The sequence below is a fragment of the Cuculus canorus genome, chromosome 7 (assembly GCF_017976375.1).
Source record: "Cuculus canorus isolate bCucCan1 chromosome 7, bCucCan1.pri, whole genome shotgun sequence".
Classification (NCBI taxonomy): domain Eukaryota; kingdom Metazoa; phylum Chordata; class Aves; order Cuculiformes; family Cuculidae; genus Cuculus; species Cuculus canorus.
The window spans coordinates 7,525,338-7,553,297 of record NC_071407.1 but is presented as its reverse complement, the minus strand read 5'-3'; the positions used below and the strand labels follow the sequence as shown (position 1 = coordinate 7,553,297).

The following is a 27,960-nucleotide window of genomic DNA, read 5'->3' as shown; positions in this document are numbered from 1 at the left end:
ACAGATGGGCACCCGCTGCGTCCCACCCCAGTGCATTCCCGGGGCGCTGTCGGAGGCTCCCCACAACCCGGCACACAGAGACCTTCCAAACAACTTGAATAAGTCATCATAAAACACTCAAGAATTCCACTCTGAATTACAGAGTTCAGTGAAGTGAAGTTCTTCTCATAATGAAGTCGCAGATGGATTAAATTTATTTCTTTCAAAAGCTATTTACAGATTTACAGGGATTTTTTTTATTTTACAGGAAGTTACAGTAGGTCATTTAGAAAAACATTTTTCTTTACAGAAGCTCCAGAAGCGCCTACGCTGGGGTGTTACAAAGAACCCAATGCAGTAGCTTTTAGAACGTTAACTAAATGCCAAAAGTTGACACTACGCTCCACAAAGTGCAAGAACAATTCAAAGACCTATTTCAAAGCCTCCCTTCTCCCATAAGCGACCACGTTCCAAGGCCGCAAGGAACGACCTGGCTGATGGGGATCCCACAGCTGGACCCCATCCCACGAGCGGCTCAAGGGATGAGGGCACCAGCGCAGGACAATTTATCACAGGACGTGGTTATACTTGCGTACAGGGAGAATAAAGATTTAATTCTAGTCAAAGTTCCTATCAGTGTGAGCAGTGCTCAGGCCCAGGTGTGCTCCAAAGTGTTCTGGGGAAAATAAAGTTTAGGAACAAATTCTTGAAGTTTGAGAAAGGCGATAACAAAATAAGAAGGAATGTTCCTGTCCCAGACAGAAAGGACACATCCCCAGTATTTAATCCTTGCCCTTCTTGGTGGCACTTGCTCTGCTTCAGAGAGACGCCGTGACCACGTGTACAAGCTGGAAACCACGACTTACATGAAAATAACACAAAGACTTTAGTTCAAGGTTACAATGTCAGGCAAAAATTGTGACAGGCACCTCTCTCTTAATGGAAATGTGGGTATGTCAAATTAATAGTTAATTTTAAAAAGTAATTGAGCAAAATGCACCTGTCTGCCAGAACCACCCCACACAGCCGTGACCACAGAGACCAGAGCTGGCAGTGCAATATCCTCAGATGGATCAAATCCTGGTAATTGAGGGGAAGTAAACAAACAGGGTATTTGGCAAGAACTTACCAGGCCACTGCTGTAACTGCATTACTCTTTAAATAAGATTTAAAACCAGCTACCGCACGGGTTTTCCTTCACAGCAGCGTTTCAGAGGCATAGCCTGTGGCAGAATGAGGCTGGACTCGCCTCAAACGAGCTTGTAAGAGCAAGTGAGTGCAGGCATCGTCTTTTTGAGCTCATCATAACGACTAAGCTACTTGCCAAATACTGCCTAATGCAGCGTCTCCTCTAGAAACTGTCCTGCTTCCTCCAAACGAGTTATTTGTTACGCTAACATCGTCATCTCTATTTTTAACACGTGCATTTCCTGTCTTTGGGTCCCATTTTCTCTCTCTGTTTCAAAAAGAACCAAGAAGGAACTCCTCCGCAGCACCTTGAAGCTGCAACTCTCACCTGCTTACGTGAAACAGTGCTGTACATTCTGTAGTTGGTGTATTCTTTTTACAGGATTAGCTCAATACTAAAAGGTAATAAACACCTTGTAAACCAATATTATGGCACGTTAGAAGAGCACCTTTGTATGAGAATCGCATGGCAGGAATCGCAGACCCGAACAGGCTTCGGTGAAGAAGGCAGAGGCAGTTCGTTGTCAGAACAGGCGTTGCAGAAGATCTCACCACAGTTTCTACAATGATGCTAAAACATGGGGAGAAGAGGACGGGGCAAAAGGAAAAGCCCCTAAATTTTACAATGGAAATACACTTGGTAATTGGCTATCAATAACCGACGTACGCTGAGCAGTCTGAACACGGAACCAGTTTTCAAAAGATCATTCATCTAAATTCCAGTCTATGCTGCAACCCCACACAGACCACCGTCTTTCTAGATGGTCTGTCTAGGACCAAATATCTTTTTAGTTATATATAAATAAGCCTTGCAGATTTCATTCAACCTAATCAATCTAAAGATGTAATATAGAATCACAGAATAGTTTAGGTTGGAAGGGACCTTACAGATCACCCAGTTCCACCCCCCCCCTGCCATGGGCAGGGACACCTCCCACTGGATCAGGCTGTCCGAAGGCCCATCCAACCCAACTTTGAACACCTCCAGCGATGGGGCAGCCACAGCTTCTCTGGGCAACGTGTTCTTCACCATGTCACTCTCATGGTGAAGAAATTCTTCCCAATGTCTAGTCTAATAATATAAGCAACGATATTCAAGAGAGTGGATGATTCTGTCAGGCACTACTTGAGATTTAACATGAAATGGTAAAATAAAAATTCCTGCACACTAAAGTAAGGAAATAAACATCACATTATACAAAAATGACAATAAACTCATAATTTTTTAGTCTATTGTATAAACGATGCCAAAAAAAGACTTCAATGTGTCAAATTTTCACAGTGCCAGAGCTGAGAGGTGCTGGAGATGACAATGCCACAAAGTAGGTTGAATAATTTTAGGTATGTTCCTTTGTGGCACTTCACGGAAAGGTAGTGTTCATTTTGAAATCAGGGCCCAGCTGCATTGTACAGATCAAAGAACTAGAAAGACATCTCAAAAATAACTATGCATTCAGCTGAGTGTTGGTTTCTCTCTCCACACCTCTAAGATAATTAATGTTTTTCTCATATTACATGAAAACAAGTTGGAAGAAATTTCATTAAAGTTTTACCTTTCTTTTGGAAAGAGAAAATTCCTTTTCACATAACTTGCAGTGCGTAGCCTCTTTGTCCTTCAACCAAACCTGGCCCTGAAGAAAAAGAGATAGCTGTATGTATCCAATGAGGTTAAACTTTGGGTTCCAGAGGACAAGGGAAATCAATAGTGGTAGATTTACTGCCTGACTTGCTGAATGCCCTGAGATCAGTGTAACTTCACAAAGACACTCTAAAGCAGTACAAGTCTGCTTCACAAACACTGCAAGACAAAGCACAAAGAGAACACGCTTGAGGCAGCATGTTTTGGTGACCAGCTGGTCACTGGCTGAGCCAGGAAAAGCAGAAAGGTATTAAAGTCTCAGAGCTGAAGCCTATTTCCCTGTCTGTCACACAGGAATAGTCCCCAAGGACTGTTACAAGGAAGCAAAATAACAGGGCAGTGTTGACAACTGCTAATTCCCTTCTGTCTAACCCAATTAATAAAACCAGGAATCTGCTCAACAAAACCATTTTGCACACCTTTACTTGGCCTGAAAGAATACACAAGGTGACAAACCACGTCACCGAACCTGTGCAGACACTATCTCTGCTCTCAAGTGCTCCCTGCAGAACTCTTAAGAAAGTTCTAAACCTCTTGACATCACAGATCATATTTTATCAGCCTTGGTGCCACAGTTTAATTCCTAGGAAGATCAAATTTTTATTGATCACTGAGAAACAGTAGCTCAGCTGGCTGCATAGTCTGTCCCAGACAGTTTGTAAAGCATAGAAGGGTGTAAGATTGCAAGAGTATCAAAATGCACAGCTGTATCTCAAATGAGAAAAGTCAAAAGCAACCAAGGACCTTTTTCCCCTAAGGTTACAGGGAGCCTATGGTTCTCTCCCACTGGAGGAAGTCATGCGACTCTTCTGAAGAGCTGCTGCTGAAGTCATAGAATCATAGAACCACAGAATCATAGAATGACTAAGTTGGAAGGGACCCATTGGGTCATTGAGTCCAACCATAACCATAGAATCAATATGGTTGGAAAAAGCCCTCTAAGATCTTCCAGACCAACCACCAACACAACACCACCGTGCCCACTAAACCATGTCCAAAAGCGCTACAACTACACATTTTTTGAACCCCTCCAGGGACAGTGACTCCACCACCGGTTCCAATGCTTCACCACTCTTTCCGTAAAGAATTTTTTTCCTAATGTACGATCTGAACCTCCCCTGGTGCAACTTGAGACCATTCCCTCTCATCCTATCACTTGTTACTTGGGAGGAGAGGCCAACCCCCACCTCACTACAACCTCCGTTCAGGGAGCTGTAGCGCATGATGAGGTCTCCCCTCAGCCTGCTTTTCTCCAGACTAAACAGCCCCAGTTCCCTCAGCCGCTCCCTGTAAGATTTGTGCTCCATAAGATTTGTGCTCCAGCCCCTCCAAACTTCTCACGCTTACAAAGTATTTCAAAGGGAACAATCAAAAAAAAAAACGTTTCTCTTTCTTCCAAATGCTACCAACCTGCAATGCTTTGTTTGCTTCTTTTATATCTTCTATTTTCAGCTTCGATCTGAAAAAAAACCAATAATTCAGACTTCTAGATTGCCAGTTACGCTCTAACAACTTTAAAAGTTGTATTTCAAAAATTATAGGCATATTACTCTGAACTTTCAGTTTGTGTTTTATATCACAGCAGCATCCAGGACGTGTAATCAATACCACACCCTGCTGCGCTCGGCACTACACAGAGACAAGGACTTTCCAAAATGCTCAGAATCCTTTGAACAGCTGGAATTTTGCTTAGGGCTACACGTACTAGAGAAATTTGTAGCAGCATCGCAGTGTGCAAACACCTAAAGTCAGCATGCAGCCTTGGTACAAAACCAGAATTTAAGCTTCTGGACTTGTACAAGCCCACAGGAGGTCATTATGGAGAAACCAGCCTGCCCACAGCCACCCAGTGCCAACCCGCTGGGAACAGGCTGAGTCACACTGGATGTGCCGAGGGAGTCCACGTTAGACACGGCAAAACTACTGGGAAGACAGAGATCATTAAAAGAATCTTTAACAGGTACCAATGAGCTGCGCTCCGAGCTTAACGCTCACTATAGTCTGGAGGCGTTTTGATATGGCAATGCCTTACACCCTCTACAGGCTTGGCAACAGTGGCCTATGATCACCATACGGAGGAGAACCTTCATCTCCTCAAAGAAAAGAATCCAGAAGCATGCATCCCCTCAAAAAGATAAGCCGGAGCCACAGCCATTATCTTCTACTCCAGTTCTTTGGGAACGCCGCAACATGCCAACTGGCCAACCATTTTTAACACAAAACAGCTCCTGGTGACCCCAGGCCCCTTTAAACCAGGATTTTCTGTTCACAGCGAGCCCACCAGCCAAACATAAAAAAACCCAGATCTGATCTAACTAGATGTGTTCCTTCTTGATAACTAGCAAGGCAACACTGCCCTGTACAGTCTGATTTGCATGACCACCAGTCTATTATTTTTCTTAACTCAAGTTTATATGACAAAGTTAATCATCATCACGGATAATGAAATTACTCGCTCAGCTTCGATGCCAGTTCCTGGAGAGCAGCTTCCTGGTCTTGACATATCCTTTTCAGTTTTTTGTTCTTTTCCTGAAGCTTTAGGAACTCCTTAAAACAAAACAAACAAACAAAAACAAAAGCCAAACCCTAATTATTTTCAATACTGTATGTGCCCACTGCCTAGACACTTGCTACTACCCAAAGCAGATCTTACTGCAGAAGTCAAGTGGATGTATCATCCATCGTACTCTCTATGAAGATCCCCAAATGCAGTCAACAGCCCATGACTAAACCCTCTTACACACCAAGGGAATAAAACCAACTGATTGTAGAGCTCCACAACCCCATACAGCCGTGTGCACCACACCAGAGAGAAGCCGAAGCACTTGCTGGCCTATGATGGGAAGACAAAGTCTTCAATACAAGTGAGAAAGGAAAACAAGGACTTAATTCTTCCTCATTCAAAGCACTGAGTTCTGACCTGAGGATTAAACAAGAAGTCAAAAACAGGGGGTCTCTTAATCTAACTGTGAGAATACATTATTCTGATCTTTCTTAAGTACTTGCAGAAATTCTTACAAATCCCATGTCCAAGTTCATAATTAACTTTACAGTCAGCCTTTAAATTACTAGTCAAGATTACTGCAGGATTTACTTTTTTAAGATTAACTATTTCTTGGGTCTCTATTCTCAGCTTAGATATAGTTTCCTTTTCCTTCTGGAGATCATCCTCTAAGGTTTGCCGCCACTCTTTTTCTATCTTCAAATCTGTTTCCAGCTGAAGCCTAGAATACACAAAGCAAAAAAATAAACCCAATCACTGTGCACAACAGTATCATTTTTAAAAAACAAAAACTAGTTCATTGCCCGGTGCGATATACTCTTATCGCAATAAACAAATGATCCACTTACGTGTTTTCTAAAACAGAAATTATGTATCAATACAATAATACTTTAGACAACAGTGTAAGAAGTAAAACAAAACACTATCACTTAGAAAATGCCTTTAAAATAAGCATATGTTTAAAGTATCAAGAATATGGCATCATTTTGAAGACGTGACCTTTGTAATAAATGAGCAAGAGTACATTAACCACAAAATTCTAAAGCACTTTTAAACCATGTATAAGGGAAAGCCCTGTAACTTTACAGAGTTCTTTCCAAAACAAACCCATCCACCCAACCCCACTGCCCCACTACACATCTGGAGATGCAGACAATGACTGCACAGACCTCTGGTGCTCATAAAAGTTATTTAATATGATACTCTTAGATGTGAATCCTCTATTTTCGCCTAAAGCTTACGGCGTTTTGAACAGAACTGGAAAAAAAAGGAGGAGGGGCTTTAAGTTACTATTTTTATTGAGCTTCCTACACAGCTGAGGTTCAACATAAAGAGGGATCTAAACTCTATTAGTGTAACTGAAGTCCAGCCAAAGGAATCAGGGCTACTTTGACGCATGATCCACTCTAGCTGGAATTTAACTGTCGGTTTAATGGAAGAGCTGCTGTTTAGAATATTATAGAGAAACTGAAGGATGGATGCACAATGCTCAGGCTTCTAGATCTAAACTGTGCAACCAAAATAAGAGAGGAAAAAACCTGACAGTAATCATGCAAGGGTTTCTGATGGAAAACCTGTATTCACATTAATTTTCCTGCTTTAAAATCAAAACCATTTTTAAAGGAAAGACTTACATTTTAGAACACTACTTCAGCATCTGGCTGGGAAAGACCAGAAGTGAACATGACCTTGAGGTTTCAGAACTGCAGAATTCTAGGGCTGGGGTCTGAACTGCTCTTTTGGCAAAATCTGCAAAGATGACTGTAGTAAAGTGAACATTTGTCATGACGGTTAAACAGGTTTATTAACATTCAGAGTTTTAAGAGAGGCAGGGTGTGCTAATAATTGGATTGGAAATCACTCATTTTTAAGCCACAATACTTGCTGTGCCACAGATTTGCACTGCCTTAAATAACTCACTTGTTATCTTTCCAAAGAGGGAAAATAAAAGCTCCTTACAGGGAGCTTTTTACGTGACATGTTGATTTACATCAGTATGGAAGGACTTAATAGGAGAAAGGGTGAAGGGTTGGCTTTTATGTTGTTTTTTAATATTTATGATTATAGTGTATTTTTATTTCCTGCACAGTGGTAAGTTAAACCACTTCTACTTTATTCATAAACCTGATCAACTAAATTATTCTTAGGCCATTTCTATTTAAGTTTATACTGCTACACACTTGTTACTGCTACTATACTACATATTTCCCCCCACTTATGATAATTTCCATGTGAATTAAGCTGACACTTTTAGACAAAAAATAATGCTGTTCTTCCCCCTCCTTTCAAGCTGCACACCATTTAGAGGCGCCTGACTTTCTTGGAATGGCATATTTTCTTCCACCTTGCCAGCACCCAGCGTGAAGGTCTTTAGTATTTACATTTTGTTCAAAACCACTTATCAACAACCAGCCTGCAATAAAACACAGGACAGATTGCACTGCAGAATGTTTACTGCTGCATATTTTTCCAAACAGGAAAGATATACTTACAGCTGTTTCTCCTTCTGGGAGAATTCTTTTTGCAGGCTTTCAGATTTATTCACATATTCTTGTTTAAGTTCCTCATCCTCAGCCTCAGCCTCCATTTGAGCCTTCTCTGCTTGCTGCAATCTGGTGTAATTCAAATCAACTTTGGGTAAAACTGAAGCTAGAACTAGGGTGCAGAGGGTGAAGAAGACAAATAAAAGAAAAACGGGGAAATAGAAACATTTCTAAATAAAAACAAAGTTTGGGGAAAACTCACAAACTCAAACGAGAAATCCATAAAATGCCTAAAGAACTGGCTCAGGTTTTCATATAGTAAGAGAGTAATCACTGTAATTAATCACTGTTTTATTTTATGCTTATAAGTAACAGAATGCCAAAGCATGATGATACATATTTTAGAATTGAAGCATAGACCTTAATGTGTTTTTTTCCTTTAGCATACGTTCAGGTGGTTTTTTTGAAAGCTTTTTGCCTTTTTTTCTTTTAAATAAATCCTGTAGAAGTACTTGGCTTGTACTAATCACCCACTAAGACAGGGCAGAGCATGTGTTGTGCAAAAGCAGCTCAAAACAATGCAGGCGTAAGGCTGAACACAGAGCACTGCAATCAGGCAGCAACCCAAAATAACAAGCCTAACACAAGATACACCCTGACAGGTCCCACTACATTTACAGAGCTACCTCAACTACACCATGGTATTGAATCTGTTTAAATAATCTCTATTAAAAATAATGCATTCTGACACTGGTTAAAATCGCTCCATGCTACAGACAAAATAAATAAAACCAATTAATCAAGAAGTGATTGGGTTTTTTTTTTTTTTAATCTCATCTAATCTAATCTTTCCTTCCTGAATTCCACGGTTTGTTTCTGCTCCAGCTTCACTCCCCTTGGAATCCATTAGGTCACCGTGGTTCCTCTGTGCTTGGTCACCTCTTCAGTCCAAAAAAACATGAACGTGGTGTCGCAAAAGCAAAAGTACTAAAATGGAACTTGTGCTATATCATGGCTACACCTGCCTTGATGAAAATGCAAGAGAGCAAAAGAGCCTGTGAAACACCACTGCATGTCCCCGCCTGTTGCACTGTGTTTAACAAAACTATTTCCAGGGAGCTGGCTGAACGCAGAGTAACTCAGAACTCTGAACATCAACCAAAAAGAAATTAAGTCAGCAATATGTCTACATTTGTGCTTCTGCTGATGAAGTTGTACCACAGGAGTTCTCAAAAGCTGGCAGTGAATGAGTGAGAAAAGACTGGAATTAAATTTCCTTATGAAGTGCGTGCTATCCCATTCACCTATACCAGTTGTTTCAAGAATGTTCCCAATCACGTTTGCAATGGTAGCACAGAGGGCCAAAAGATGTATGGAAAGGGGAATACCAGAAAAAAGCAGGGTGAATCCATTGGGCAGAAGCAGCTGAATGAAGCTACAGAAGACAGTATCACCAAAAGCAAGTTAAACCACTCCCTAAATCACAAGTAAACTGCAGTGCAGTTTCCACGACCAAGGTAGAAAGGGCCTTGCTCCGCAAGAGACACGCTAGCCAACACAGCACCATTCCCTGGACCACCAGGCTCACTGCACCACTGTGATTCAGCCAAGTGCTGAGTGGGGCCACTGTCACAGCAGGATTTGTGACTCAGATGATACTGAGAGAGATACTTGTGTGCATAGATGACCATGATGGTCAACGCTCCTATTTCTGCTATAGTCTGTTTGTCTAGTCAGTGCTTCTGGTTTGGGTTTTCTTTGAGGATGGGAGATACTTAGTGTTCTTTTTATAGTAGGCAGCTTAGTGTTCTTTTCCAGTAGCCAGGAAGAAAGGAATAAGGCGATATATGATCACGGAGCAGAAACCCTTTCCGTATTACAGCATCCTGCCCCATTCATTTTGCAAACACACCCCCTTCTGCTGAAAGACCCTAAGACCCTTTACCCAGTCGGCTTCCCCTCCACACCAGAGCAAACACTGGGAAGAGCATCAAGGGCAGTCAGCAGCTACAGCTCTCTTCTTTCTACTGTGCAGGCAGGAAGCAACGCAAAGCAGAAATCCGAGTTGTAAAGACTGCATATTGATGGGTAGAGGGAGGGAAACAGGGTTGGGCAAGACCACAGGTTGTGATTACAGTGTAGACAAAGCCTCAGACAGGTAAGATCCTTGGCTGACAAACAAGTTGGACAAGTTCAGAATCTGGGCCCTGAACGCAAACCCTCTTTATTACTACAACCTCCTCAGCAGCTATCACAGAGCAGTTGTTCCAGGCAGGAGTTGAAGCTAGAGCATTTGTCAGCGCACGCTGCCCTCCCTGTCTGCAGCCCCATTCAAGTCCAGGCTCCAAACGCATTCTAACTCGGTGGGAATATTCAACTCGCGTCACATCAGCAGAACAGAATTGTGCTTTAGATATTTTATCCCCAAACCCTGCAACCCCTACACTGCATGCATTGAACCACTCTCTTTTTTTTAAATAAACTGTCCTGGCAGAGCACTCGGCTCCTTTTTCCCCAAGCTCCCCTCATGCTGTTTAAGGAAACAGTGCTGGTTACAACCACAAAACCCAACCGAGAGCACGCTTTTGGGATAAATACAGCCTAAAACCAAAAGAAATCAGCAGGGCAGAAGGGAAATACTAGTCAGATGGGCTGCTTTTAAATCTATTTGTACCATAAAGAACCAGAAAAATCACTACACTCGAGACAAATGTCAAAAAAATGTACAGTCCCAGTGAAGACAGCTAACCTTTAAAATAAACTTTGTTTGACAATTAAGAAGTGATTAAATAGCATTAGAAAACTAGCTTACATCTGCTTAGTAATAGTGCAATAATTTACTTTTTTTTTCTTTTTCCTTTTTTTTTTGTTTAAGAGGGGGGTGAAGTGTGATCAGAGATGACATTCTTCAAGAAAAACAAAACAGAACCCAGCTATGATCAGTTACAGTGCAGGGTTTCTAATAGCACTTTACACTTAAAATTGTAATTCTAAAATTCTTAAGGTGTACTTTATCAGTGACTATTCAAACACAAGAGATCTACAGGAGCTGTCAGAATGATATATCCTTGACAAGTTTATACTGGTGCTGAGCTTCATTGCTGGCGCATTTGACGAATGACATTGCAATAGTCCTAGTTTGAGTTAAGAGATCTTTGTCGCTTCATGAATGCCGTGGACAAAAATCAAAGACAGATGAAGGCAGCAAAATAGTAAAAACAGAAATTGGGATAAAGGATAAAAAGAAAAAGAAAAAAGAGGAAAAAAGGATGTCAATAAAAGAATATTCATGTCACTATTTTTTTAAAATACATAACCATGTTTTTCATAACCATTTAAATGAAAAAAAAAAAAAGACATGTCAAACACCAATGGGACAGGGATTATGGTTGTGTTATATTTTACAGTTAAAAAGATCAATGTTGCTTATAGGCCACTACATTAAAACATATGAATCATGTTTTAATATCAGGTAATACATGCAGTCTAAGCATGATGTAAATTCATGTACTGGGTCTTTAGTCTTTCACTTTTCAACCTTTCAGCGTAAAAACACATTTAATTATTGAAAGTAACAGTACTTCCAAAGTAAGGGACAACAATTTTAAGAGCTTTAGCAAATACAGCAGTGATCCATGAAGGCATTAAGTGTTTATGTTGAGCACACACTTCAGTATAAGCAAGATTAATGCTTTGGTTTCTATTGCATTTCACTCGGGTGGGGGAAAAAAAGGAGGCAAAAAGGAATCAGAATTTTGAAAGAGCTGAAAGAATAACTTCTGGTATCAGCACAAGGACCCAGGACTGGAAGAAAGATAGCGAAGGAAGAAAAATGAAAGATTAAGTTTGTATTGAAAATAATTGTATTTGTTAAAAAGAAAGAAATCAAACAGTAAAGCAGAAGTTACTGTTTCATAAAGGTTCTTTTTAAATTTGCTAGTTGAAAGTTACATTTCAGTAGCAACTGTGTAGGAATGTGGTGAAATGTAAAGGGATGGAGAAACGAATGAAGAAAAACAAAGATGGGTCTGTACCTTTGTTCTAGTTGTTTCATAGTCGCATTAATTTGATTGGTCTTATCCTCTAACCGACCAATTATTTCATTCTTTTCTTTCATAGCATCTTCAGAAACCTGTGTTACAAAAAACATTAACATTGAAGCAGGAATGCATCACTGTGTTACTTCATGGAGGGGTTCAATATCCGGAGGGAAAAATGTTAAAATGGCTCCAGGTTTTAACTCTTTTTAAGCATTCCCATCTAAAAAACGTAGCTGAAAGTACTTAAAATCTTACGCCTAGCAGAGCTGCAGTCCTGTACTTTGCACGTGTGGAAGCTGTTTAATAAGTACACAGTTTTCCTTTTGACCTCCTTTCTTAGTTAATCATTTTGCAAGCCAGCTGGAATTCACCATAGCCCATCAGAACCTCACCAATGAAGAACTAAGATGCTTAGTCCTGGAAAACCCTAAGGTTCTGTCATCTCAATTATTCTCTGCATCCTAACTTTTTCCCCTCATTCCGCCACAGATTTGACTGGTTTCTTGTGGTGGTGTTGATAATAAATCAATCAATCAATCAATCAATTATTTAATGTTGATGATTCAATAGCTATGCTCTGCATAAATAACTCACTGCTGAACTTTCCTGGTGTTTGGTCATTTGTTAACTGCGTGTTGGGTCTCTTGAGATCCATATTCTCTCAAAGAAGCACTGCACTCCTACAGATTTTCTTAATCTGACAACAGATTTGTATTGGATCTGGCTGAGATGGAGTTAATTTTCCCCACGGTGGCCCTCACAGTGCTGTGCTTTGTATTGATAGCAGGAAAGCTGTTGATAACGACCAGTGTTTTGGCTGGTGCTGAACAGCGCTCCCACAGCATCGAGGCTGTCTCTCCAACATTCCCTCCTCACCAGTACAACAGAGGTGGGAAAGATCTTGGAAGGGGACATAGCCAGGACAGTTGACCTGAACTGACCAAAGGGATGCTCTACACCATATGCCATCTGCTCAGCAATAAAAGCTAAGAGAAAGGAGGAGGGGGAGGAGGCATTTGTTATTACATTTGTCCTCCAGAGCAACTGCTATATGTACGGAAGCTCTACTTCCCAGGAACTTGCTGGACCTCACCTGCCGATGGGACATAAAGAATACATCTTTTGTTTTCCTTTGCTTCCTCATGTGGCCTTTGCTTTTGCCTTATTAAACTGCCTTTATCTTGATCCACGAGGGTTTTTTTCCATCTTATTTTCTCCCTTCACACTTCCAAGAAGTGGAGTGCCAGAGCAGCTTGGTGGACATCCAGGTAGCGTCAACCTACCACAAGACTAAAAAAAGCCAATTCTGTAATTAGCTTCTTCCACTTAACACAATCTTGTTTTCCAAGGGCCTTTCATTACTTTGAAAGTTCAAATCTCCTCTCCAACTCCTCACTACATGCCTATATTCTCTTGGATTTTTATAGAACACCAGGCAAGAAGTGTCATTCTCACTAGCTACACTATTGTTCTCTCTTCCACACGGCATGTTACCAGGCCATGATCTTATTCTCATGCTCTTTTCTTCTATAAACCCACCAACACTATGCGAGTGCGTTAGAAGCGGCTTTGTGTGAAATCACACTTGCATCAGTAATGTTCCAAAATGACAAGCTGACCTAAGCAGCAGAAAGAAACCAGAAATTAAGCAAATGGCATTATTTAACTAAACAAAGTGGTAATGCACCTCTCTCAGTCTAATCAAAGTCATTTCATCAGTTTAACAGCAGACAGTTCCTCTACCTGCAGCTTTTGGTACATTTCGATGTTAATTGCTTTAACTTCATCGAGCTGCTGTCGGAGGCCTATAAGCGCATCCTGTTTCTCATGGATGTCCTTCTCCAGTAACTTCATGGCAAGTTCTATCTCATGTTTCATACTAACTTGAACCACAAGCTCATTCTCCATATCCTATAAAACACAAATATAAGACAACACAGAATATTTAAATAATTATGCAACATTTTATCTCTGTTTTGAAAGAGGCAAAAAGCTCACTCTGATGGAGCTGCAGCACCACCTATTTCACCACTTCAGAAATTCTGCCCCTCTTCAACTTTGCAAATTATCTACTATGTTACACTTTCATGTACTTATAGACTCATGGTTCTTTTTTTCTTAACTTTGGGAGCAGACAACTCACATTGTAAGAAATTACGCTGCCAGTGTTGCATAAAGATTTGCCTAAGTATTAATCACAAAAATAGAACTAAAGGATTCTATTTTCACAAATATGACTCAGCACAGATAAAGCACACAGTATTGCTAATAACTTACGTTCAACTTTCTCAAAAAAATCTATTTAAGTGACTGTGCTTCAGCCACATTGTTACAGAAATAATGCTGTATTGATTGCTCTGTTAAAAAACTCTTTTTATTACAGTTGGTTATAGAAAAGGTGATTAAAATTGATTAAAGCAGCATCTATGCTCAGCAAAAGCAAAACTAGAAATATTTACATACAGACTCTTCTCAGGTGTAACCTCTACTAGAAGTGCTGTGTAATTCTAGAAAAGAATACTTACTTGTCGAAGTTGTGATTCCTCTCGAAGCTGCCTACGTGCTTCGTTGTACATTTCATCTAAACCCTGCCTGGAGTGTTTGTATGTCTGAAGCTCTGCTTCCACATCCACTTTTGTTGCCTACAAAGATATAGATAATCCACCTTCCTTGGTCACAAGTTTAGCATAAAATTAAGATGTAAAAAAACCCTTACATATACATTCTCTGAGCCCAGTACAAACAGCAAACGAGCTGTTCCTGCTGTGTGGTCACCAGTTTTACAATGAGAATTGAGCAAAGCTACTGCAGTACCACCCTCCTTCAGTAAGTAACTCTAACACCAGTGTTTCAGCACTGAGCAATCCAAACACCTGCGTAACCCTGCTTTTCCTACACAAGTTGCTACAAATCACAGCTTAAAAAATGTTCAGCATTTGTATACAGGATTACCCCAAATGACATTTCATATAATGAGACACATCAGAACAGACTGTTTGCCAACTAAAACACACACTACTTTGCAAAGATTTTCAGATACTATTGCATTAAATGCCCTTAAATACAGCTTGCAGTCTAGAGAAAAAAAGAAGGGACGAAAAAATAGAAAGAATAGAAGGAAAAATGCTACAAGATTTGCATACGGTTATAAAACAACCCGGTGTTCCTATAATTTTGATATATTTATGCTATTATAGAGCTTCCTAGAGACAGTAGGGCCTTGCCCTAACAAAAGTTGTTTTAGCTTCGGCCCAGTTGCTGCTTACTTCAAGTTGCAAAGTCAGAATATTCAAATTACAACAAACCACATAACGTTATATTAAATACAGTGAAACAAACGTACCTCTAGATGATGCTGTGTTTTCATTAAAATAAGGGTATTTTCACTCCTTAATTGATGGTTTTCTTCCTGAAGTTTAATTATATTGTTTTTAGCTATTGCTAACTGAAAAGAAAAAAAAAAAAGGGAAAAGCAGTGTGATCTTTCGTGAGTGAAAATAAAGAAAAAAACCTTCCGCTGAATCCAAGACAAAGACGCACTCTGCCCTGTACTCACACTGTACTAAACAGAGGTTTAATTCTTTTAAAGAAAACATAAAGCTCCTGGTTTTAGTAATGAATCACTTCCATTACAGAACAGCATGGGCATTCAACATACTTCAATATTTCATGTCTGGTAAAGAATATGCTTTCTTTTTGTTGTTTCATTATGACTTAAAGACCTCAATTCCTCCTCATCCTAACTTTTTTCTTTGCATTTGAATTCAAATATATCCAGATTTTTTTTTTTTAGACATCTTAATATAACATATGGAGCAACTTACATACGAAAATCTCTCCCAGATAAAAACAAAACACATGTACGAAAGAGAAAACATTACAGCCATACCCTGCAGTATATGCCTTAATGTCAGAATTATAAGGCAGTCCAACAAAATACTCTGAGCATTAACACTTAAAAAAAAAAGTTTTTCCTCTATCTGAATACATTAATTCCCAATGTGAGCTAGCTATGCTTCAACAGCTGAATTCAGACATTTCAATTTGTCATTTCATTGCTTATTTCTCAAGCAGCTCAGATCAAAAAAAAAAGACACGCTTTCTCTTATAAAGCTAAATATATTGGAATCCAGTCAAGCACCAAAGATAATCAAAAATACAGGATGTGAATACAAAACCAGAGCTAGACAATGCTAAAAACTGTATAAAACACATGGTAAATAAGCAAGAAATAGTCTTCTAGCTAGAGCTGAGAACAGTAACAAAAACTGCTTGCTGAGCTACTTTCTGCCTCCTTGTAGCAACTGGTGTCACCCATTATGGACTAATCATCTGCACAGAATCAGACTGACAGCGAGCACAAGGAAAGACGTCTCTCTTGGTTTTGTTCAAAGTGGAAAGTTGCCAAACTATAGAATTCATGTCCTGATGCTGTATGGTACCCAGGCAAACTGACTGCAAATCCCTGCAGCCACCGCAGCTTTCCTTCAAGCCAAAATAAATGTATCTGAACATATCATGCAGACTTTATGTAGATTAAAGCAATTTGAGTGCATTTATAAAAATAGCATTTCAGAGTAAATATTATTATACATCTCTAAAAAGAAATAATACCTCTTCGATCAGTTTAGTGTTTGATTTCTCTAGCGAATCAACCCTTGCGTGTAGACTGCTAACCGTGCTACTGAAAAAGAAAAGGAAAAAAAAAGCTATTCAAAATTACATCAAAACTCACTCAACCAAGCTAAAAGCTTCAACGCAAGGTACAATGACAAACGGTTATATGCTAAAAGGTCTGCTTCCATTATCTGAGGTTCTCCTAAACGTAAGAAAATCAGTTTCCTTTGTTGAATGTCTACATAATTCTTCCAAACTCCCTGTCACTTGAACTCCTGGCTGGGTATAACTTTACATTTCTCCCTTTCCTCTACCCTCACAACTACCCTGTATCCAAATGTTCAATGAGTTACCTTAAAAGAGGGTTTGCAATCTTCTTGGGGTTTCCGAAAAAAACATTCACCACGTTCTCTTCCTCCAAAATCCATTTCTTTTATAAAATTATTTGCTTCACTGTATTTTTTTATATTTAACTTCTTGATGCTTCTTGACTTCATTCCTAAGTCTCACCAGAATTTTATTCCTTTTTATTACTATGTTTATCTTATCAAACCGCATGTAGGCCTTCTTCATTCCCTGACTGCCCATTTCTGGTGTAAGCACATTTTTTTTTAGTCTATACTTTACAAACAGAAAAAAAAAAACCTGTTCTGTAACACTGTTTGCTTTTCCACCTGTCTCTACTGTGGTGTCTTCAGAAGTTACCCATTCACGAAGAATGGTAAGGCAGAGGAGATTACTGTATTCTAAGATGTGTAGAAACAAACAGCTGACCTGAAATAAGAGAGGGTAGTTGTTCAGCCACTGGTTTGCAAGTAATTTCGTGCATTACTGCAGGAACACACTCGGAGGCTCACCTGAATGACAGCTATCACCACACAAACACCAATATTCTTAACTGTGATTGTTCTTTTTTCCTCAACTTGCTTGCATTTTGCTCATGTTTGATGCACTAAGCTACTGTGCCCTATTGAAGGTTTCTGCACAGTGACAGACACAATTTCAAATCAGAGTATCTTTACCCCAGTAAGGCCATACCATAATTAGTGATCAAGATCATAAGCATTACAAATGAAAAAATATTATTGCATTTCAAAAGCGGATGAAGAAGACCAGCTGTATTACGGATTCTACTGAAGTTGCTTTTTGTGATTTTGGATTTTTTCCTTTGTCAGCTCCTTGCGCTGTTTAACTTTGTCCTCAAAGAATTACAAGCACTGTTCCTCCATTTGGACTGTAATGCGCTCAGTGCTGGGGTAGGTTGGTTCCATCCAGCAAAGGGGGAAAGGCTTCTTTCCAGAAAACTGCTTTCACGGGAATTACAACCTACAATGTGTACGTAGTTTCCAGCAAGCAAGGAACATTTTTGGTTTTGGTCCTAGGCATTAAAGCTACAAAATAAATTACTATGAAAGGCAAAGAAACAAAACCATGTGGATTCACCCAGAACACTCAATAATACTTCTTGAAAACTGTTAAACAGAACGCAGTTAAAATGCCGGTCAAGCTTTTCATTCTTGTGAAGTTCTGAATCGCAAGGACCTTGACCAGCTCTGTCTCACTGTTTTTCTGTTCTTTGACGAATAAAGGTTCTCACTCTCAAAAACAAAAGCATGAAACCTGAGACTTCCTGAGTCTCTCTGGAAATCCTTACCAGCTTCACTACAACCTCTGTATAAACATGAAGAATTTGCACCCCTTTCTCAGAAGTTCTCTCTCACAAAGCTGTGGTACAAAAGGAATTACAGGCGTTTCACCTGTAAGCCTGGACTGACACAGAGACTTCAAATTAATACTTACTTCAGTTGTCTGTTTAGCTCTTCGACATAATTTTTTTGGTCCAAAATGGCAGCAATCTGCATATTTCTAAAGCAAGCACATAATAAAACTGGCTTTAACAAAATAAGGCAGTGAACTATGTACTGAAAATACCTATCATATACTAAAATCCATACTAATTATGCTTTTTAAAAAAAAGAAAGGAAGGAGCTTAATCTCACAATCATAAAGTCAATAATTTAGATGTTGTGACTTAGGTGACAGACAAACCCAATGCTTTAACTGCAAACAACTTCTCTATGTGAAACATAAGGACGTACACAGTCTCAAAACGATGGTTATTTACTCTGACATAACTCTGGTTCTTTGAAATACTGACTGACGCCCAAGCTGTGGGCCTATGGGTTAGCAGGTTCTTTTCACTGCCACTTTACAACCCTCTAATGCTGTCTGTGAGGTAAAGGAAGCAGGTGATGTTGCTGACGCTTGCTCCAGAGTGCAAATATTCCTCCAGCCAACTAGTGATACAGAACAATGTTGCGTACAATTTTTCTCCACACTGAGATATCAGAAAACTTCACCTTTAGGGAACCTGATTTATTTCTACAAAGAACAGTGCACCAGTCAAGAAATCATTTGTTAACATGCAAAATCTGAGGTATTTTGGTGAGGACATACCTTTCCTTACCCCCAATTTCCTCATCACTCTTGAGATACATAGAGAAATCAATCACTCCAACCTAGGGAAAAGCAAATGTGAACAGTTTCTTATCATGCAATGTCTAGTATCTACATAATTACTGAAACCTCAGTTACATCAGGTTTTTTAAGATTGAACATTTCTGCCAGAAGCTCAAAAGAAAAGAACCATAACATTTTAAACAAGATATTTTCTTTTAAGTGTAGTTTCTCATACTTGTTAAGAATTAAGTTACTGCTGAACAAAATTAACAATGTACCAGGTACCAAATCCAAGGAAAGGATGACTTCTAGCCTCTGACTGAGCTTAGCCAGGGAAACTTTCATTTGGAGAATTCTTGAATACCACTTAACCCTAGAGCTCATTGAGCAGACCTCTGACAATCTGTCTGTAGTGTTCCACATGATTTTCTATCACAGCACATCTCCCAAACTCATGTTTCCCCCATGTTTAGCTTTTCAATATTCCTTGTCAAATAATGTGGAATCTCCACACTTGTTTGGTCCCAAGTGTGCCAACTCAACTGCAAAATTTTTTTTATATCTTCTAAATCGGAACATTATTATCTTCCATTCAACTGTAATATAATCATCTCTACTATAAGTAACATCACCAAGTTCTGCTTCCACCCCTATTCATGAACCTCTAGCAGAAGTACTTAACCACATTTGCTTTACCAAAACCTTTCCTTTTTAGTCTCTAGCAGCCTTTTCACAAAAGTATTCCAATTCCTCTCATCTACTGCTTCCTGGAGCTCCTTTCAGCTTTCAAATACAAGTAACTTGCTAAGTTTAACATTTCCTGCTCTCCTCTCAGTCTCCTATGACGTCTCCCACTTGTTCTTTTCATTTCTTTTCTAAAAAGTGTCTCCTCCAAAGCCTTTTAAAAAACAAACTTTGCTTATTAAAGCAAAATACTACCTCTATAAAAAAAAGTAAAATGTTATCTCTCTAAAAGTTACCTTATTTTAATTCTCCCTGTGTGCATAGACATATTTCACCATTGAACAGCACTCTTCTAACCTACCAAACCACACTCCTGGATGCGACTTCAATCACCCTTTAGAAATTTCTCTTTCTGCTCAATACAACTTGCTTCTTCTTGGCTTCTCTTCTTATTTACACTACTCCTCACAAACAGAATTACTCTAAGATCTCACCTGGACAGCCAATGCTGCTGTCTCAGGTCAAGTTTTATGTCCCCTCATACAGCAAAGCCACCAAGTGACCTAGATAACAAATTATTAGCTATCAATAGATTTAGTGATGTATAACACACATGTAGATATCTCAATACTAAGAGAAGTATGTTGATAAGTTTTCTATAACTACAGGCCTTTCAATATTATGTTCTTTGGCACACAAGATCAGTGCCTAAAATATTAGATAGTAACTGGAATGAACAACAGAAGACAAGTTAATGCTATGATCCACATTCTTTGCCAGAGAAATTGCTGTTTCATCAAATATATGCTGAAATACAGTAAACAATCATCTAAACTATAACTTTTTCTTACACAAAGCAGCTGGACAAAATCAATCAGGATTGAACACAGCACACATTTATTTATAAATATTTGTGCATATGCTTTTAAAGAGAATGTAAGGACTTTCCAGTAAAAGATCAGAGTTCAAAGTCAAAGCTCTTTGCAAAGGAGGAAGAATTCTAAGCTTAGTTTTGCGAACTGAAAGCCATCGCTCTCCTATAAGGTCTTTTACTACAGTATGAGAAGCAAGTTTTTGTTTCAGGTCTTGGAAAAAATCCTGTTATGTTCCAGAACAAGAATAAACAAATTGATTAGGATGAACCGCTCATGGAACTACACTTCTCCCACAAAGGAAAAGGACAAGTTATGCAATTAAGATGGGAAGAACTCTGCATTGCTACTATCACATCCATTTGATGATAAAGCATAAAATTTTGCCCTTGCACTCTGACAATTATCACCATCTCCAGGTCTGACCCAACTGATACCGAGGTTAACGCAACAGCCTCCACTGATGCAGGAGCTGGATCACGCCCTCAACACTCTCTAGTAAGATTTCTAACAAGTGACAACTCCACTGCAACGAAATTCTCTGTACATAAATATCTTACAGATTGCACATACATTACTTTACCTATATTGACTTACTTGTGAATCTAAGTCTTCTCCCTTCACGCACAGGTTAGCATCTATGACATTTAATCCAACTAACAGCCCAACAATAACTGCTCCTTCTTCCTCCATCATTAGTGCATGATACTCATAAAACTCACTGTTAAAGAAGAAAAGTGCATCTGATTGATATATTCAGTATATCTACATGCATCATTAATAACACTTGGTATCTAAATCTGAATTCTTTCTCTTACTTTAGCTTTACTCCAACGTCCTTAACGATGAATCAGGTCTGCCCAAACTTTCACCTCATAAATATTTAAAAATGCAAAGTGCACGGTTTGCCTCCAAGGCTATTACAAACAAAGATATTACCTTTGGCTCCAGAAATCTGAGCCACAAGCTGCTGGAAGGCTGTGAAATCTGGAAGGCAAGACTTATTTTGCCTTTTAAAAAAGAAAAAAAAGGGCTCTTTGCTTGCTTTAAACTACTTTGGAATTGGATCCTGCAACAGATGGGTGTCTAGCCTTGTTGAGTCAGACAGTTCTTATGTTGTTAAGAAACACCAGAGAATCCAAAAGAAGAATGGTAAAAAAATTCTCTTGCGTGAAAAAAGATCTCGACTTCAATGAATCATAGAATCATAAAATGGTTTGGGTTGGAAGGACCTTAAAGATCACCCAGTTCCAATGCCCCTGCCATGAATGCATGCTTGAAATTAAAGAAGCCAAGTGAAAGATTAAATGCGTAAGAGAAAACAAACAGAAAGCGATGAAATGCTAAACAGGTTTCTCAAAGGAAAACGCTTCACTAAACAACAGAATACAACATTTACTTCCCCCTCCTTGAATTTTTTAGATCGAGTTTTAAACTCTATGAAACCAACTCTTTTGCATACAAGAAAACTCTTAAAAATATGTACAGGTTATAGAACTGAAATTAAGATTACAAGTTTTTTTTCCCCTTTGTGCTTCAATTACCCTATCAGAAAGGGAGGAGAGCAATGCCTGGGTTAGAACTGGGGAAGAAAAGTTCAAGGCAGTCGTCCTCAGTGCAGAAGTAGCTGAGTAGGAGACCATGCACATGGCAGGGGTGAGTTCACCAGTCCATATTCTGCATAGCAGAGGAATGCAGCGGGAGCCCTTCCTCATCTATAAAAGATCAGTCAGGCACACAGCAGAAGGCAAGCAAATCTCTCTTCATTCACCAGCTGGCCCTCAACCTTGATGAGGCAGCGGTGTTTGGTCCCTCTGGCTGGAAAAGATCAGCCTTGCTACACCAAGGGGACATTAAAAAGTAGCAAGTAGAAAATAATGATTTTTTTTTTCAGGAGAATGAACCTCTAAAAATAATTATAAATAACATCTACCTAATCACTTACCTGAGAAGATCTCTCTGAATGATTAAACAGCGAAGATAATCAGCCATTTTCTTCTGCATCAGTGCCAACCGCAACCAGGCCCGGGCACGACCCAGGGGAGTCCTGAAAAAAAGGGCATGAAGACAGTCCCGAATCAACAATATTTCAATTAATTAACTGTCTAAACCACCTTACCAGTCTATTGGTGCAGCAATTATTAGTGGAGCAATGCAGTCTGGGAAGCCATAATGTCTAGGATCGAACTCCAGGCTTTGGGATAGTATCAAGAAAAAAACTCATGAACTCAGCTGGGCTTGGGAGCAATGAAAGGAAAGCAGAGGAATAGAGAAAGCACAAACGCCTGACACTAGATTTAACTAGAGACATGTGCAACCTCCTACACGCTGTTGTATTTCAATGTGCTTTGCTCTCACATAGTACATGGCATGGAAAGAAGTTTTGACAGCATTACTGTTTTCCTCTAAGTACCTTCTCCTTAACCTGACAGTGCCTGTAAAGATCATGTTGAGCAGTCCTGCTTCTAGCTGAAGTAAAACACCCTCAACAATTCAGACCCCTTTCTGCATCTTGTTTAGAAAGTCTTCAGAGGAATTGTGAGGAAAGTAATCAAATGCCCATTAGAACTCAACACACAAGCTTTACCTTCCTAATCCTGTTCTCTGGATCTACACAACACAGACTGAATCTGAGCTTTAACTCATGCACGTTTACAAATTTGGCAGTATCTTAGAAAGATAATTAAAAAAAAGACAAAAATGTGGGTAGCTGGCAAACATTAATATCCAACAAATTAAACCTAAGCCTTTAGATAGATCCTCCCCTTCTTGTGCTGGCACACTTAGAAGTGGTAAGCACAAAAATGCAAAACCCAAACTCAAATGCTGTATCACGGTAGGAAGACTTTAACTAATTGAAAAAGGGTATTATTTCATCTGGCCTGATACAAGAGTAAATAATAATCTATACACCTCAGTGCTTTATTTAAGATCTAAATATAAATTCTAATCCTGTGCTGGTGTATACCAATTACAATGTAACGAAATCCTTTTGGAATTTAATGTGCAGCCAATTATAAAGCTACATACAAAAGCAGGGTGCAGAGGAATAGGAGATTTGAGTTCACGGCATAAATTTGCATTTGTGAAGGATGCAACACACAAGAATCTTAAAAGCTGCGTAATACTTCCCTCTTCGGTGTGTTACCCTTTGTTTTCATACAGCCTAGGCTGCAGACTGTTTGATACACAACCTGTTCCTTCTTGCACCATTTTTTCCATCATTCAGAAAACTTTCCTTCCAGGGACATTAGAAAACAACATAAAAATTCTACTTTTTTAGTTGTTTTGTGCAGAACAAGCAAATGGAGCAAGATTCACCTGTGCTCTCCCCCAATATCACGTGTTAGCTGTCCAAAAGTTTGATTAATGCCAAATGAAATCATGACACATCTACACATTCTCAATCAGGTCCTTTCTTTCCTTGTTGTAGTTTACCAATTCTACTTACTTAAGGCCAGGCAAATCTCTGACGCTTGCTGCTATTTCCTCAGCTTCTGGATATAATTTCTCAACAAGCTCCAGAGGACCCCAGATGGTTTTATTGTAACTTAGAAAAGATTTTCTTACTAGGAAAAGAGAAATTAAGAACTGGATTAATTTAAATTGCTGGACTACCTTCCCTCAAAATAGCTGGTTGACAAAAGGGTTAACTGCTTTAGCCTAAACCTCCAGATAAGAGATAACTGCAATGCCTTCCAAATTACTTTGCTGTGAACATAAAATTGCCATGCTAGGAAAAAATAGTATAAAAGGGATGACTAGCTAAAAAGATAAACTACATACATACATGCAGTTGTGGTGATCCCTGGGCCGCTCACAACAAATGGTGTACAAAGAGAAAAAGTTAGTAAATGTGGAAATACATATTGTGAAGTATTAATAATGGCACTATTGATTATAAAGCATGACAATTGACATATTTTCTTCATTTCTTAAAGCAATGAAACACACTTTGATTTTATCTCATTCAAGAAGGACAGGAAGAAAGATGGCATGTTTGGGATGAGAAATATGGAGGTAGAGCGATTCCCACACCTTTAAGGCCATGCTTGAGGCAGTGTTCCATGACAACAAAGAACTGCTGCAAAGGCGGGTAGTCAGAATCCAGAGTGCGGCCAAAGCTCAACGCTGATTCAATGAGTCCTTTGATACTCAATTTAGCCATGTTCAGTAAATTTGCTCTTTCCACAGCTGTAGGGTCCTTTACAGCTAAGACAATAAAGAAAAACAAAAGTCCTGGTTCAAGAAACACAAAGTAATAAAATGATTCTGTGTTCAAAGAAAAACTTATCTTCAGCTAGACAAACTCAGAGGAATAATTTACTAAGTGCTATAAAACACTATGCTATAGAAGAGCATCCACCCCAACAAATACCCTCACAGATCTTTGTTTATTAGGTGAATGAAAAACAAGGCCGGAAACGTCAGCTCTCCACCTCGGAAGCAGTCAGCAACTGCAAATCAACACCGGCATCGATGCTGTGCTCAAAAGCTCTGCTGATCAGCAGCAGTCAGTGCCCTTACCATGATATCAAAGCAGAATTTCTGTTAGTGTAAGAATCTATTTAATGTATGATAATCTACCTACAGAAACAGACATCAGTCTTCTTATCCATTAACTGCTTTCCACTGTAGTCTTAATTTCACAGTGATATAAACACATGCTTTCCTTCTTGGGCTGTACAGTCTCAGCCAGTAAACCCGGAGCGGCTTCAGGAAAATATCACACATCCCACTGAAATCACAGTTTCTCATACAGCTAAAAAATATATTCTGTAACAGGCAAGTTTAAGAACTAAAGGTTTTGCTTTAAATAAAAAAATTATTTGGTAAGCTTTACGAAACGTACACTACAAAAACACATTCAGGGATGAAATCTAGTCAGTAAAAATCCCAATACTTTTTTAAATTGTCTTAATCCGACAAAAGGGACAAGGTTCCTCTTCTTCGAGCTCATGCTACTGAAAACCAGTGTTTTTAGGAGATTCTTAGTTTATTTTCATTTGTAATGAAGCAGTTCAAACATTCATGCCACCTTTATCTTGCCAAACTGAAAAACAGACAAAACAACCCTTTGTTTATTGAGCATGATCAAAGTAACTTGGAAAGAAGCAAAAATAGTTGATGATTTACTATTTCCTGCAATTAAATCCAACATATGAAGTAAAAAAACAACAAACTAAGAACACAGGTGTTTATAAGACACTGAGACACAAATGTCAGAATACTCATATGGATTTGTGCCTGAGAAAAAACGTGAGCCCCTCCTCCTTCTGCAAATTTGAGTATTGGTGTATGATCTTAGCTCTCTGCACAGCAGAAAGCATAAAGAACTGTATACATTAAAATCAACACCAAAGAATTCCCACATCATTATAACAGATGCACATTTTCTTCGTTCTCTGAACAGCAGTGAATGACTTGTCTCATTTCCTGCATATCCCAGCTTTTAGGTATTAGATATTAGAAATTTTCTTTCCGATTTTCTGTATTCCTAACTGCCTGCCAAGTGTCAAATCACCCTGTTACCATACCACACAGCCTATCTCAGTTTTTTAGCAAAAAAAATTGATGATGTGCCCAAGATAATCTTAAAAACTAATATTATAGTCTCTTGGTTTATCAGTACTTCAACAAAAAACAGTAAAACACATTAAAAGACAGCAACTGGCAACAGTGCTCTGGTAAACATTTACCCAGCCAGCAGTCACAGCTCACTTTGCTTCTTGACCTCCTCAGTGGCTGATGACTGGACCAACCCTACCAAGAGGAGAAGCAGCATCCCGTTCTGGAACACACGGACGCTTGCAACAGCAGGAGTGCTTCTGTCAGCAAAGCTCATGTCAAACTTCCTACTTTTTTAACAGGTTTGCTATTGATTGTGCTAAATACCAATGTTATTGCAGAAAACTGCCCTGTTTGACTCAGTCTTCAGGCAGACAGCTTTTCCTAGCTACCTATACAAGTGTACTTTCCCAAAGGCATCTTACAAATTCCTTTTTCAGGTGACCTCCTTTTGACTTTTGGAACTGATTCTCCCCATAGATTTCCACATCTACTGTCAACCTCATCTTTCTGAGGCAGAAACACATTTTAGATCTGTTTTAAAGTGTGGTCTACCTGCATGCAGTTATTTCTCTACACCTGCTTCTTAAGAGAAGATGAAGATTTAGTTCAGTTCTGGAGTCCTCAGCACAGGAAGAACATCTATTAGAGCAAGAGAATGCCATGAAGATGATCAGAATGCTGGAGCACCTCCCATATGAGGACAAGGGTGAGAGAGCTGGGGTTGTTCAGCCTGGAGAAAGCTCTGGGGAGACCTTCAAACAGCTTTCCAGCGCCTAAGGGGTCCTACAGAAAAGCTGAAGATGGTCTCTTTATCAGAAAGTGCAGGAACATGACGAGAGAAAATGGTTTTAAGCTAAAAGAGGGGAGATTTAGATTAGACGATAGGAAGAAACATTTCCCTGTGAAGGTGGGGTTGCCCAGGGCAGTGGTGGCTGCCCCATCCCTGCAGGTGTTCAAGACCAGCTTGGGTGGGGCTTTGAGCAGCCTGATCCAGTGGGAGGTGGGAGGCTGGAACCGGATAGGCTTTAAGGTCCCTTCCAACCCAAACCACTCTATGATTTGGAGTTGCATAGGGGAACCGTGCAAGATGAGCTCTAAAGGGCTCAAAGCAGCAGCAGCCCCCAACAGAACCAATATTGCCAGCCCCCCCAGAGCCCGATGATCCGGGCTTGGCCAAGAGCCACTGTTCGTCTCCCCGGGATGAGCAACCAGACCCACACTGCACGCACATCCATCAGCAACCCAGGCCACGGCCACCAGCTGGGCCAGGGCTCCCTGGTCCCACAGCAGCAGAGAACCAGGAGAGCGGGAGAGGAGGAGTGAGAGGCAGGGCGAGTGGCAGGCAAGGAAGGAGAGAGGGGGAGAAGGCGGCAGGGAGGGAGGGGGAGCAGCAGAGAGGAAGGGCGAGCAGAAGGCAAGGAGGATGAGAGGGAGGGGGGCAAGCAGAAGCAAGGAAGGGTGAGCAGGAGGGAGGAGGAGTGAGAAGGAGGGCGAGTAGCAGGTAGGGAAGGAGAAGGGGAGAAGGAGGCAGGGAGGGCGAGCGGGAGGAAGGGTGAGCAGAGGCAGAGAATTAAAGAGGGCAAGCAGGAGGAAGGAAGGGAGAGGGGGCAAGCAAAATCGAGGAGGGGGCGAGCAGCAGGCACGGAGAAGGAGGAGAGAGGGCAAGCAGGAGGGAAGGTGAGCAGTAGGCAGGGAGGGTGAGCAGGAGAGGGCAGGAGTCAGGGAAGGAAAGAGGGCGAGCAGGAGGGAGGGCGAGCGGGAGGCAGGAAAGGAGGGAAGGCGATCAGCAGGCAGGGCAGTCCCCCCGCTCCCCGTCCCCGCTCACCCATGTCTGGCCCCGCCGCCGCCCCGGCCGCTCCTGCGGCCCCGCGCTCCGCCCGCCCCGCGCCTCCCCCGGCCCAGGGCGCCCCCGGCGGCGGGAGGA

General features: G+C 40.2%; 1 protein-coding gene across 9 annotated transcripts; it reads right to left on the bottom strand.

The window, feature by feature from the left end:
• Positions 1-36: 36 nt before the first annotated feature.
• On the bottom strand, positions 37-27,960 carry RUFY2 (RUN and FYVE domain containing 2). 9 transcript variants are annotated; one of them, XM_054070927.1, is made up of 18 exons: positions 25,057-26,538; positions 24,504-24,677; positions 23,917-24,034; positions 22,411-22,512; positions 21,063-21,186; positions 18,907-18,968; positions 18,250-18,315; positions 16,447-16,513; positions 15,176-15,277; positions 14,358-14,474; positions 13,576-13,743; positions 11,827-11,924; positions 7,802-7,921; positions 5,901-6,030; positions 5,259-5,353; positions 4,217-4,265; positions 2,721-2,798; positions 37-1,738 (listed from the first exon to the last, which is right to left on the bottom strand). In XM_054070927.1, the coding sequence occupies exons 1-18, from the start codon at positions 25,082-25,084 to the stop codon at positions 1,595-1,597; spliced, it is 1,842 nt and encodes a 613-aa protein (XP_053926902.1). In that variant the 5' UTR covers positions 25,085-26,538; the 3' UTR covers positions 37-1,594. The 9 variants fall into 9 exon arrangements, with proteins under 9 accessions (XP_053926902.1, XP_053926901.1, XP_053926903.1 ...); XM_054070926.1 differs by having other exon boundaries at positions 47-1,738; positions 16,447-16,516; positions 25,057-26,536; XM_054070928.1 differs by having other exon boundaries at positions 47-1,738; positions 16,447-16,516; positions 25,053-26,535.

What these genes read in the sequence shown, in the direction of transcription:
- RUFY2 (XM_054070926.1), bottom strand. Translation starts at nt 25,084, where the DNA reads ATGGATAAGAAGACTGATGTCTGTTTCT. An exon ending in ACACTAAACTGATCGAAGAG is followed by an intron (nt 15,278 to 16,446) that starts GTATTATTTCTT and finishes TTTTCTTTTCAG; the next exon opens with TTAGCAATAGCTAAAAACAA. An exon ending in AAACACAGCATCATCTAGAG is followed by an intron (nt 14,475 to 15,175) that starts GTACGTTTGTTT and finishes ATATCTTTGTAG; the next exon opens with GCAACAAAAGTGGATGTGGA.